The sequence below is a fragment of the Protopterus annectens genome, chromosome 11.part0 (genome assembly GCF_019279795.1).
Source record: "Protopterus annectens isolate FY-2018-M chromosome 11.part0, PAN1.0, whole genome shotgun sequence".
In the NCBI taxonomy this organism is placed as follows: domain Eukaryota; kingdom Metazoa; phylum Chordata; order Ceratodontiformes; family Protopteridae; genus Protopterus; species Protopterus annectens.
In genome coordinates, this window is record NC_056745.1 from 972,918,724 (window position 1) to 972,932,350 (window position 13,627).

Sequence of the window (13,627 nt, forward strand, 5' to 3'; positions counted from 1 at the left end):
TATGGTTAACAACCACATATGGGAAAAACACAGATTGGCTTCTGAACAGTATACACAGACACTGGAATATCCTGCTGGCTGACAATAACCTATCACAAATCCTTTGGGATAATTGTCAATTCTCATTTCACAGAGGCAAAACTTTGAGTTCATATTTAAGCCACTTTAAGCGAGGATTATGGGTCCAAACCATTTGTACCACACAAACTACTATGTTGGGGAATAAACTGGTTGGGTATATGCCATATGGGCACTGCAGTCACTGCAATAGGATTATAAAGTCAAAACAATTTACAAGTAGGAATTCAGGTAATGTTTTTGACATTGGATTCTTTGCAAACTGCAGCAGTGACTGGGTGATTTATCTGGCTTCATGTAGCTGCTCGGCATTCTATGTGAGCCAGACATCCAGACCAGTTAGAATACGAATCTCTGAACATATGAGTGATATGAGGAACAAGAAACCCAATAGTACACTGTACAAACATTCTTTAAATCACCCCGCAGCCTCTTTTAATTTCACAATTATTGACATAATTAAGGGTAACAGATCCAATAAGGCTGGATGGCACTCTATTCTTGATGCTAAAGAGAAAAAATGGATTATAAAACTAGGTGGACTTTTACACCAGGGCTGAATGAGCACTTGTGAGTTAACCAATCATAATTTGTTTTGTTACTTGGTGAAAATATAAAAGGAGCAATTGTGTGAACTTGTTTTCAACACTGAGGAAGGTTATATAATTGTTACAGCCGAAACCGGTTTGCTGTTTTTGTTTCTTTTTAGTAACAATAATAAATGCTTAGCATTAAGTAACAGCACCACGGTTTGCTGGCTCATTTTGTTGTTTGGGGCTGTAGTGAGACCAAAGGGCAGAGCTCTGAACTGGTAATGACTGGCTCCCAGTCGTAAGCATAGATATCTTCTGGATCGCCTGTCCATCTTGATATGGTAGTATGCATCCTGAAGATCTATCAAGCACATCCAATTGTCTTGACCCAAAAAAGGGAGTATAGACTTCAGTGTTACCATCCAGAACTTCATTTTTTTTGATCGACTTGTTTAGTCTGCTGAGATCTAAAATTGATCTCCAGTCTCCTGTCTTTTTTGGAACGAAAAAGAACCTTGAGTAAATTCTGGATCTGACTTGGTTTGCGGGGACTTCTTGGATGGCTCTTTTTTCTAGCAACCTTTGGATCTCTAGGGTTGATTGATCCCTTTGACCGGGTGGAATGTCTGGGATGGACTTCAGCAGAAGGGCTGGACAGGAGAAAGGAATTTTGTATCCCCTGGATATGATGGACTGTACCCATTGGTCTTGAGTCAAGTTTAGCCAGGCTTTTAGGTACAGTGATAATCTTCCCCTGACTGCCTCCAGAGGTAGATAGGAGGGCCTCCTTTCATGAGCACTGGATTGGATGATCTGAGAATGTATCTCTGTCCCCCTGGTTCTGTGGACCCACTCTGCTGCATGGGTGGCATCTTCCATTGTTATTTTTCCCTCTGCCCCTGGGGGAAAATTCACCATGAGTGTCTGGCAAGGCTCCCTTGGATTTTCCGAACCACATCTTTCCACTCTTCTGGCCCTTGGGATAAGGGCTTGGGGCGGAAAATTATACTCCCACAGCAGAGAGAGGCTTTCCATCCTGCTCACTCCTGGTTAGGTCTCCTTCACTTTTGGCCTGAACAGGGACGAGCCGTCAAAAGGGGCGTCAATAAAGGAAGACTTGAAGGGTTCAGCAAATTCACAAAGACACATCCAGGAATGTCTCCTCAGAGCTATTCCTGTGCCTGCTGCCCTACTCGCTCCATCGACCACATAGGAAATGAGGTGCATGGAGGAATTAGTAATAGATGTTAAGGTCGCAAGCTGAGAGTTAATCTTGTCAGATAGCCTCTGAGCAGTAGCACCTTTTGGGGTATCTCCTAACTCCTTAAAGAGATCCCTCTGTAAGTGAGTGAAATAGGATAGGTAGTTCAGCGACCTAAGGGTAAAGGCCGCTGAAGAAAACATACACTTTAGGAATGGACTTTGGAACTGAAGGTTCCACCACAAGGACTTCCAGACACTATGGCTTCGATCTCAACTGAATCGGAGGAGGAACCAAAGGTACAGACACTATTGGAGTTGGCCCCATGACTTTCTGGACTGGGTTGGAGAGAATTCTTGCCAAGGCCAGTGTGAGAAGCAACCTTTTAACCACTTGCTCCACATCATCGTCCAAAAGGCTCCTAGATGAATGAGAGGAATGTGAAGACTTGTGACTACCTGCCACTGATTGAAGTAATGGAGACTGCGGTACTGACCGAATCGGCTCCAGTGCCAGTGACTGGCTCCTTTTCTGACCACTTGATGGCTCCAAAGACACAAGTGTAGCAGAAATAGATTTTTTTCTGTCAGAACTGGTAGGTGTTGGATCTGACTGAATAGGCTTATCATGTCTCTTCGACAGCTCCGAACCCAGAGCCTAAGTATTTTTAGAAGGTTTGTCCATAGTTTTTGAGGCCTGACTGCCTTCAACTAGTGAATCAAAGGACCCTTTTAACAACCCCCTAAGAATAAGCTTGTTTTTCCATTCCTGCAGGACCCTGGAACTGAACCCATGGAAGATCGAACAGGAATCCTGCAGGTGAATGGCGCCTAGACAGTAAGCACAGCTGGAGTGACTGTCAGTAAGAGAAATTTTTTTGTGTGCACGAGTCACACTTTTTAAATCCTGACTGTTTAACCTCCTTTGACATCCTGACTAAACACAGTAACCAAAAAGCCAATACATGAGTATATATATATATATATATATATATATATATATATATATATATATATATATATATATTATTTTATTTTTTTTTAGAAAGATAGGGAAGTTAAAGAAAGTTAAAGAAAGTTAGAAGAGGGTCTCTAACTTAAATGACACACTCCTCTAACTGAAGAGACACTTCTAAGTCAAAAACAGAAAGGGAAAAAGCCCTCTAACTGAAATAGACTGAGGAGAAAGTGGAGTAAATCCTCTAACTAAAACGGATTCCTCCGGGTAGTGCTAAATAGTAGGCCTAAGGAGAGGAAAAAAACAAGTTAAGTCAATAAAGGGACGAAGAAAGGACTTACAGAAAAGTAAAAATTAAGTGGATATTAGACAATTAAGAATTTTGCTAATTTAGTAACAAATATATTGAAAAAAAAAAGTTCACTTAGCCTGAGCCAGTGAAGAGCATCCCAAAGCTGCAAGCAGCAAATGAGATCTGGGGAACAGCCACTAGGCATCATGGAATATAGTGTAGCCTCGAGCCAGTGAGAGCTCTCGAGCTTTAGTATATGGCCAAGTCAGAGCAAATGAGATCTGGGGAACAACCACTAGGCATCATGGTATACAGTGTAGCCTCGAGCCAGTGAGAGCTCTCGAGCTTTAGTATACGGCCAAGTCGGAGCCAGCAGGAATGAAGGCGAGATAGGACAACATAACATCACATAACTGCCTATGTCATATGTGATAATTTAATAAAGGTGTTTCTTGCTTAAAAAAAAAAGAAAAGAAAAAAAGAAAAACTACATTTGCTGTTATATGCCTAATAATTTGTAGATGTCAGAAATGCCATTGCATTGACAGATGCCCTTCTCCAGTAGTAGTAATATATAATGATATGCATCATCAAAGGCAGAACATATCTAGACATTGTTTTTTGTCCTAAAGTAGTTATTTATATATCCTTTCTATTTATAGCTTCCTTGGCCCGCATCACATAAAGGCAGAGATGAGTGCAAGTGGGCAGGAAAAGATACTGCGGTAAGTTCCAAGATGCGTTTATTTAGATGGTTAGTTATGAATGTATATATGTATTTTTATTCACATATACAATAGTTGACCTATGTCTTACTTTGCATTTTAAGTACATTTGGGTAGAGGGGAAAAAGCACATTGTGTTTTTAATCGATCTTTTCCACTGAGCCATCATATATTGTTTGAAAAGTGAAATGATGAGTAGTTGAGATTCTGAAGCACAACTGTTGTAATGCTAATGCCATGCAGTAGTTCAGAGCAGTGAATCATTTCCTTACATGTCACTACTACATAAAAAAGAGCTTTTATGCCTTCTTGCAGACACATTACAATTACAATAAACCGCTGAAGATTATGACCTAGTGCTTATTACTATTGTGAAAGCTTACAGTTCACGATGTAAGTAACATATCTGAAAGAACCCAGTGTTTTGGATTCAGCATGGATCAATAAGCCTGTTTATATATTTTTGAACCATCTGCAGTTTGCATTATCTGTAGCTCCACAATGAATTTCTAATTAGAGAAGCCATTATTCCATCTGTGTACTGCCCAGTAATGGAGATAATTACAACTATTCATAGTGAGAACAGAGGCAATATGTCGTTCTTGTTCATACCTTGGATTTGTAAAGGTTTGGCTATGATCTTCTGATCTAGCATATTTGTGAATAAAAGAACTATGCTAATAAACTTGCTAATGTATTCATGTGACTGATTATGCAAAGATGAATAAAAAAAGATACATAGTATCATATGTTAGCCTTTGACTGTAGAAAGCAATTGTTAATCTATCTGCTTTCCATAAGAAAATGTGCATGCTTTGTCCTTTTTATATAACTGCCTGTCAATGTATGTCTTGTCTGTGACAATTTATCCACAATTGGGTGTTGCAGTGTATCTTCAGTGCTTATTTAGTTAAGGTTTTTCATCCCCTACTTAGTTTATTTTTCTGAGGTACTGATTGACAGTCTGATTATAGTGGCTTAATTCCACACTGACTTCTGTCCTTTCACTTTACAGACAATATGTTCAGTCAGACATGTAGACTGCAGTTCATAGAATGAATGCCCCCACTGTACAAAAGGTCTAAGTTACAAGCTTAAATGAATATCTTGTTGTATTAACAAACAATAAGGTGTGGGTCTTCCAGATTATTCTTCTCTGATGTTCTTGTTCACATATGTGAAATTAGGTGTAGGCCTTTATGAGTTCCATAGAGACAGCAGAGTCAGTGAATAGTTTTTACTAAAATGGATATTCACATCAGTGGAAAGGTTTTGAATTTCTTTCTCCTTTGCCAGAAGCAGTGTGCTTTAAAAGTGAATGATGAATAACGTATTGCTTCAGTGTTTAGGTTTACAGAAAGCCTTTTTCACTGTACTATAATTACCATTTAAGCACTTCTGAGTCTCTTATCCATTGCCTAAGCCTTTTTATACCTTCTATCCAACATATATTACCACAGGTTATATATTCTTGATATCATATATACAAAAGAAGCTTGTAAATGAGTTTAAAATGGAGATTTGCAACTTATATTTTTAATGATACCAATGTGAAAATTTATATTTATTCATTGAGATGCTGCATTGTTTATCATGTTCTGTTTAAATGGGTAATAACAATAGTTGGCCTATATCTTATTTTTTCAATATGTGTATGAGTGTGTGTGTGTGTGTGTGTGTGTGTGTGTGTGTGTGTGTGTGTGTGTGTGTGTGTGTGTGTGTGTGTGTGTGTGTGTGTGTGTGTGTGTGTATTCCCAGACTTGTGCTCATATTTTAAAAACCATGACAATTTTTATTCAGCACTACCACTATAGTAATTCACATATACATGCCATTGTAGATGTTCCTGATCAGTTCCAATTTGGATATGTGAATCTCGGTGCAGTGGTGTAACCATCCTAGTACAATATATTGAGTCAGTTTAGTAAAAAAACCCACCTTGAAAATCTTTGTAAGATGCAGAATGCATTATAAATCTTACTGCCTCGTCAAACTGCAAATGAAAACACATTTACGGAAATTAGTTTTCTATGGCTAATGAAACACCTTATTGTTGCATAGGGCTGTACCCCTTTCACTCCTTAAATGTTATAATTAATGCCAAGGGCTTTGAATCTTCAAAGAAAGGTATATTTCAACCTCTGCGGTTGCTATCCCCACAGCTATGTTAATATTTCCTGAAATACACTGACAAAAATGAAAGTAAAATGCTTTTAGAAACAGCAAATTTTAGCAATAAGAAACAAATCCTGTTAAAGCAGCAGCCACAGATGACCCTTCTTTTTCTCAGCAAGTGAATCCACTGTTCTACTCCTAATCTTTTACTGCCGGTTTAAAATTTGCTGGTAATATCAAAATGGATTAATCATTAAATAACTTTATTTTAAAATGGAAAGACTTACGTTAAGCAGTTTAATATCATACATTTGCTTTACTTGTAGTAAGTAGCAAACCTCATTCACTTTGTCCTGTCCTATTTCTGGTCTATCTCTCACTGTCTTTTCATTTCTTCAGTTCTTTACTCCTATGAATTGCCAAGTAAACAGACTAATACACATTACCTCCGTTGTATAACATCACAATTTAATCAGAAGAATGCAACACAGACTAAACCTGACCAAACAGCTTACTCTGTAACTACACATTTAACCAGAAAGATTTAAAAAATAGTTTAGACACAAACAGCATCATTTCCCAAACTGTCCGGGTTCTCATTGTCTTTCTTTTAAGTTCTTAATGTATTACATTTACCCTTCTCTTATGATTTTCATAGCTGTTATACCAGTAACTCTTTAAATTGTCAAGATCTGAAATGCTGAGTACTGGAATGTGAAGACTGAATGACAAAAAAATCTGCACTGAAAAATATTTAGTCCAAGGTTGTCATTTCTCAGAATATTATCTTTTCTCTGAGGTAAGTTGGTTGTGCATTGGGTATACATAAGAAGGCCGTCATTTGACCACTGTTTCAGTAGACTGTGGCTATTGCGGACATATTCTGCTAAGGACTGGATGTCCGGCTAGTATACAGAATCTTTTGCATGCTTTCCACATGCATCATACATCAGAAAAAGCTTAAGTGTGTGCTATTATAAAATCAGATATATAGTTGCCAACATTTTGAACTTTCTTGCTGTTTAAGATTTCAGTTAGACTTGGTCTTTACTGTATCTTCAGTGATTTGGTGGGCAGATTATTTTTTTTTTTGGCAAATAAGTAGTCTTTTGGGGACTTTACCTTCCAATTTTGTATGAAAGTTGTGTTGTTGTGATTTCTTATGTCTAAAAGAAAAGTTAAGTGAGTGGCAGACAAATTCATTACAAAGATTTCCACGCAGACTGCTTGTTTTGCTTTGGGGAGCTACAGAATATACATTCACACAAAATCTAATTCTTGTCTAATTCTTGTCTACCAAATAAACTATTAGAAGTAGGCTCGGATACCTTTGGATTTACCTTCAGAACCAGCAACAAAAGGCCCTAGCAAAGTCAGTTATGCCCCCCCTCCAAGTCAGAAGAAAAGGAGGATGGTTAGAGAGGTGATTGAAGAAGCTTCTCATACACCATCTCTACCCCAAGCCTTAACAGACAACTCCAGTGTGACCCTTTAAGAGTTCTCAGATCATCAGTTTCCATCTTCTGACCCCTCTGGGGCTACTCCTAGGAATGCTAAGGGACGGGAATCTAGCAAGTCATCTAGGGCCAGATGTATGCACATAAACAACAAGGGGAGAAACACACACAATTATATCCAAAGGGTCTGATGGCATTCCCCCAAGTGCTGGTGAAGAAAGAGGTACTGGAGTCTAATATTGAAGTTCATAAGTCTGATACAGTTCATGCTCTAGCTTTGAACACTTCTAAAAAGAAAAGTCTTAAAATAAAGCATGCTTCTCCTCCATCAATTCTATCTTTTAGGAGAACAATATTCCCTAGCTGAAGATCTTTTTAACTCCTTTCCTTCATTGCAGTCTCCCTGTTATATTCCTCCACAAAAAATGAAAGAGATCTGTGTCTCCATCTGGTAAAAGCTCAAGTTGTGACATTAATGAGACCAGTCTACACTATGTCTCCTAAGTGTATTCCCCCTACCTGATGCCTTTGAGTCAGAGATGGAAGAAAATGTCTTCAAATTATCCCATAGTGGTGGTGAAATTTCATTTTCAGACTCCATTGGTAGAATTAAGGACCTCTTCCTACAGGAGGAAAAGAAGCTTCTGATACCCAAAAAGGTGCTATGATCTCTGCAAGTATAGGCCCCTCAACCTTTGGCCATGCTTCCCATAGTAGGAAGACACATTTTCTATAGCATGTCAGACTGACAGTCAGTGTCCTACACCCAAGAAGCCTGAAAGGCTTTATAAAGTGAGTCAGACTCATAAGTTCCTTTTTTTACAACATTGTAACTGAGCCATCACTGATTTCTCTAGCTAAGCATTCTAGTTCTAAACAGGGTACTGCTAGTATTCCAGTGCCTCCTGATAAAGATGGAATAGCTTTTGCAAGGTTTCAAAAGAAATGTTTTATTTCCTATAACCCTGTATTGAGGACTAACAACTGGGTGAAGTATCTTCTACTTCCATCCTTTGCTATCATTAATCAAGTCCTCGCAGATTTACCTTTTGCAGACTTCAAATCCTACCCGCTTTGGTATGCTCTCTTCTCTAACTCACTAAGTCACTAAGAATTCTTTAAAATATTCCCAGGATGATGCTGATGCAGTATCATAGACAGCTCAGCATGGTTAGATATGCATAAGTATGCATGGTTTATACCGTAGCTCAGAATATGCCTGAGTATCTTTCTTAGCTGAAGTTTTGAAAATATTTGATGAGTGAGGCAAATTCATTCAAGGGGTCAAACTGATTTTTTTTTTCTTTTTGCCATTCCTGAGTATAATAAGTATTATCATTCCAGTCCTGGGCCCTTCAACAGAAAACATTTAATCATTCTAGTCCTGGGCCCTTCAAAAGAAAACATTTAATCATTCCAGTCTTGCACCCTTCAACAGAAAACCTTTTTTCATTCCAGTCTTGGGTCTTCAACAGAAAACCTTTTAAACAGTTCCAACAAAAGTCTGTGAAACAACAGTACAGCAGCATTGACAAGGCAGTTCTAAGAAAAAAAGGGGTTCTTCCCAGGCCAAAGCCAGTGAAAGAAAAATGTCTATCGTCCTCTTCCTCTTCTGAACCGCTCTTCTCCTGATCCTTGCCATCATCTAAACCTTGCAGGCAGTCTTTGGGTCTACTTTGGCATCTGTAATCGGACCACATCACACCCCTGCATGTTTGAAATTATCCCGTATTGATACAGATAACACTGGAAAGTTATTCCTCCAAACCTGGAAGTTCCTCTTCACCCACAAAATGAAACCTATTTCTTCATTCCCATCATTTCTCATGTTATCTCAGGGATACAACCTGTCCTAGACTCTCAAAAAAATAAAAGGTTTTTATTCAAGAATTTTCCTAGTGGCCAAAAAAGAGGGAACTTGGAGCCTTTACTAGACGTGTCTTTCTTACATAAAAGTTCCAAAATACAAAATGCTCACTCTTCATTCACTGGTTTCTCCTGATTACCCCTCTGTTTTTGGTTAATATGGACATTAAAGATATAATCACATACCCTCTCAAATAAAGGTCAGCTACTTTTTAAGGTTTTCTTTTTCTGGTTTACATTTTCAGTTCTGTTATATATCCTTTGGTCTTTCTATGACTCCAAGGGTATTCACAAAATGTCTCGCACTGATAATTGCTTTTGGCAGACTTCAAGGCATTCATATTTATTTGTACTTAGATAATTGCCAAATTGTTGCAGAGTATTTTAAAAACTGTCAAGATGCTCTAATATTTGTCAAAAATCTGTTTTAAAACCTAAGTTTTCATCTCATTCTGGAAAAGTCATCCTTTATTCCTTCTCACAGAATCTCATTTCTAGGTTGCCTCACCTAATGATGGATGCTCTTACTCCAGAAAAGACAAATTTTTATCACAACCAGTTTCTGCAGTTTTCTCTTCAAATAATGACTTATGCAATGGAGTATCTCAGGATTTTATGTTACATGGCTTCCACTATTCTTATGGTTCCTCTAGCCAGATTATACATGAGGAAAATGCAAATTACAAATCAGTACACAATCACCACCAGCTTTATATATCTTTCCAAATTGTAGTACTCCACTTTGTCCAGAAATAGTTACTATGGTAGGCAAAACAAATCTTTCTGAATCCAGGCCTTCCATTTTCTCTTACAGCTTTATCATCATCTGTAACCACAGATGATTTTGACTTTGTCTGCGGGGCAGTATCCAAAGGAATCAAAGTACAGCTCTTTGGGAGCAAACAACAAGACTGAATTTTTCCAGGGTCAGAGCAGGATTTACTAGATCAATTCTTTAGGGTCTCCTGGACAACAACCCTTAGTCCTCTCTGGGGTATATAGACTTTGGTTATTGTCTTATGTATCTATATGCTAATGCAACAGTGTTCCAATGGTCAACATAGTACAGTTGTGTAAGTAAACTTAACCATGGCAGTATGATGCTCTAATAGATCACTTTTGCAGTACTATAACACTCTTCACTTTGTTTTTCTTCATTTCTGGAAGTAATTTTGATCACGGTGGGGCTACCATTCTCCCTGGCCCTTTTTTGTTCTAGCACATAAATATCCAAACTGGCAACCTTATCAGGTTGCTACTGTATCACAAAAATGCTTTTGAATCCTGGCTGGATGTCTGATCCTTGGCAGGATGCATCCCATATACCTATATGCTACTACAACAGTGATGTACTCAAACATCTACTTCCCCTGTAAATTTACTTACACAGCTTACCTCCAGTGGGGTGGAGTGCAGGGTTCTAGCCCCTCCTGCAAAAGACATGTTTAAAGAAGAGAAAGCTTGATATTCACTCTTCTCCTATATTTTTGGTGTTTGCTTTATTTATTTATTTATGCATTTATTTATTTTGGCATTGTGAATCCTGAGAATTTATGTGGATTCCTTTATACCTCAAATACATCTTTCATATCCATAGTCTGCTCCTTCATATTTCCTAAACCCTTTTCATGCACATTTGTATACTGCTGAGGCTTTTCAGTTAACTTTATTTCTTTCTTTTCCTCTATTCTTGCTAAATCCTAGTATTTAGTTGTTTCCTTTGCTGTATTCCTCTTCTTGACAGCGGTGCAGTTTTAATACAATACCATATCTGTCACATACTAGAGCAGTTGTCACAACACAAAGCCTCAATGACTTCAGTTGGCTACTCCATTGCTTAGAGTTTTTGTACAGGTCTTTAACTCCAGTGTAAAAAGTCTAAGTTTGAAGGTGCAGCAAGGCCAGTTCCTATTTTGTAGTGAGATACAGTGTCCAGAAGTCCTCATTAATCTGCGCGGCTTGAAGATTCCTGGAGCACACATTACAAAACCATGATCATTGGTACGTTAAGTGCATAAACACCTCTTGTATAATATTTCCAGCCCACTACAAAAAAATTGTTCATGCAAAATTAACAATTTTTTATTTATTAATCTTAAATATTATTATAAATAAGCAATTACACTACAATCTTCCCTTTCAGCTAGGAGCTTTATTATATACAAAATAGAATACATCATGTCATTATAAGCCATCGCTTTGATTTAATTAGCAAAAAACCTCCTGTTCTTAGATTACAGGCCCACTTACTTTGTGTAAGCTGAGAGTTGATGACAATCACTACTGTAATATTGCCATGCTATACTCAAACTCCATAGCAAAACATCCTAAATCTCATAAAGGATATACACTCCAGGCCAATATCAGTTTATATAAATAAATATAATCAACCCATGAAGAACCACAACATTTATGGAAAAACAGATGTTTGGAGTCAGTCTAAATTAACTACACCTATCTGTCCATCCAAACTGACCCATAAAAATTAATATCAGACCTCTTATACATTATTATCAAAAGGGATATGACCTCATATTTAAACTAAAACACTCCCTAAACCATAATAGGAAACATCCAGACTCATCAACACCAAGGGAAGACTAAACTTTTTCCACAGACAAAAACACTTCAGCCTCATTTTTCACCTTTTTAAATATAACCTGCTTCAAGTATTTAGCAACTGATGATACTGTAACTGCCTAATAGGTTGCTCTGCATTCAGTACCCTGATAAGATTACATAATGTCTTATTTCTTTTTTTTTAACTTTGAACAGAAACAGTGTTGGTACATGTTATACATTATATTCTCCATATATAGTCAAACCCAATTCTTTCAGTGCACAACTGACCTTTAAAATAATTACTCTGTAAAAGCTGACTGGACAAAAGAAAATTTTCATATACAGTTCATAACCATATTTTTTAAAGAAACTTAATCTGGTTAGGCACAATATGTCAAACTAAATGCCTTTGTAAGAGAATCAGTGCACTGTATTTACAAAAAGGAACAATAAAAACTAAAGCCATAAAGAAAACACGGTACAGACATGAATTTGCTTAGTTCGCATCCCTTCATAGTGTGCATAGAATCTTTGTGTCTTGCATAGTTTGTACACCACTGCAGATAATGCTTAGGAATAATTCATCCAATCATTTGTATGTTAGTTAATATTCCAGATATATGGCTTAAGTTTACTCAGCTGTAAAACTGTTAGACAATAAGATACCAATGTGTTTGGCTGCAGCCAGCTCCATTGACACAGACGGATAAAATGTGAATAGAGCAAAGTTAACCTGATTTCTATTAATGGCTCAGATGCCTGCTGAGCTCACTTGGAGGAGGGTGGAGAGAAACGATGTGATTTAGCTGCTTCATCGCTCTCCTGAGGGAGGGTGAGGGAGTACATGCCTGGGGTGCATTCACATTTCCATGGTTGAATCCCTAGTGGGGATTTGAAATGCCACTAGAGTGCAGGCTTCAAGGATACAGGCTATCCGGGGGGGGCTTACATCACTCACAGAACTGGGGAATATGCCTCCTGATGCCCACTGCATGCTAACCCCTTACAGTGCTGCCTGTCATCCCTAATGGGGATAGGATCACAATAAGGAAAAAAAAAACTCTTGATGGTTGCCTAATTGATGACCCTTGTCTATCAGCTTTTGCTCAGGTAATGAGGAATGAATGGGTAGTAAGTTGTGAGAGTACCTGATAGTCAGTAGGTAACAGAGATAAAAATAAATATATAAATACATGCTTTATTAGTATAGATTATCTCATTACCATCGGTTTCATTTTTGTATCTGACATATTTGAAACAGAAAAATCTTTGATACATTGTTGCTTTATTATATCAAATGTAATTGTTTACCAAATAAATTAACCTAGATTGAGTTAATGAAAACCCTGATTCACAATGTTTTTTTACTACCATTATTTTATAACTACCAGAATGCAATCATTTTTTTTTTGTTTTTTTTTCTCTTCCATCAAGTTCTCTTTCAGAATATGAAGCTTTAGTGCCATTTTATGTGCTACTTGTGCATATATGTAAACATACAGGTTAACATACAGATATACAAATGGATTAGACTTACACTTACAGTCAAACAGATAGATGAACAGACTGTTAATAATTTGCATACCTGTTTATTCATTTGGTTAAGAATGTTAAAGCTCACTTTCTTCCTGTCATGAGTATTATAGCTTAACTTCTGTTCCTAATTTGGATCAATAGCATATGTACTAGAGAGAGAGATAATTGCTGACAGCAGGAAACAATTTTCAGGTGACTGTCATCTGCTGGGCATGCATTTCTTTCATCAACACTCTGTCATACAGCTGAAGATCTAAAGATTTGTTTTAATGATCAGTCTTGCAGTTTTCTTCTAATGGCTAATT

General features: G+C 37.5%; 1 protein-coding gene across 1 annotated transcript in view; it reads left to right on the plus strand.

Annotated features, from left to right (window-relative positions):
* Positions 1 to 13,627, plus strand: part of SEMA3A (semaphorin 3A) — a 1,172,288-nt gene that overhangs the window by 445,843 nt on the left and 712,818 nt on the right. The window contains exon 3 of the mRNA XM_044088352.1: positions 3,724 to 3,786. Coding sequence (XP_043944287.1) covers positions 3,724 to 3,786 — 63 coding nt within the window. The remainder of the gene's footprint in view (positions 1 to 3,723; positions 3,787 to 13,627) is intronic.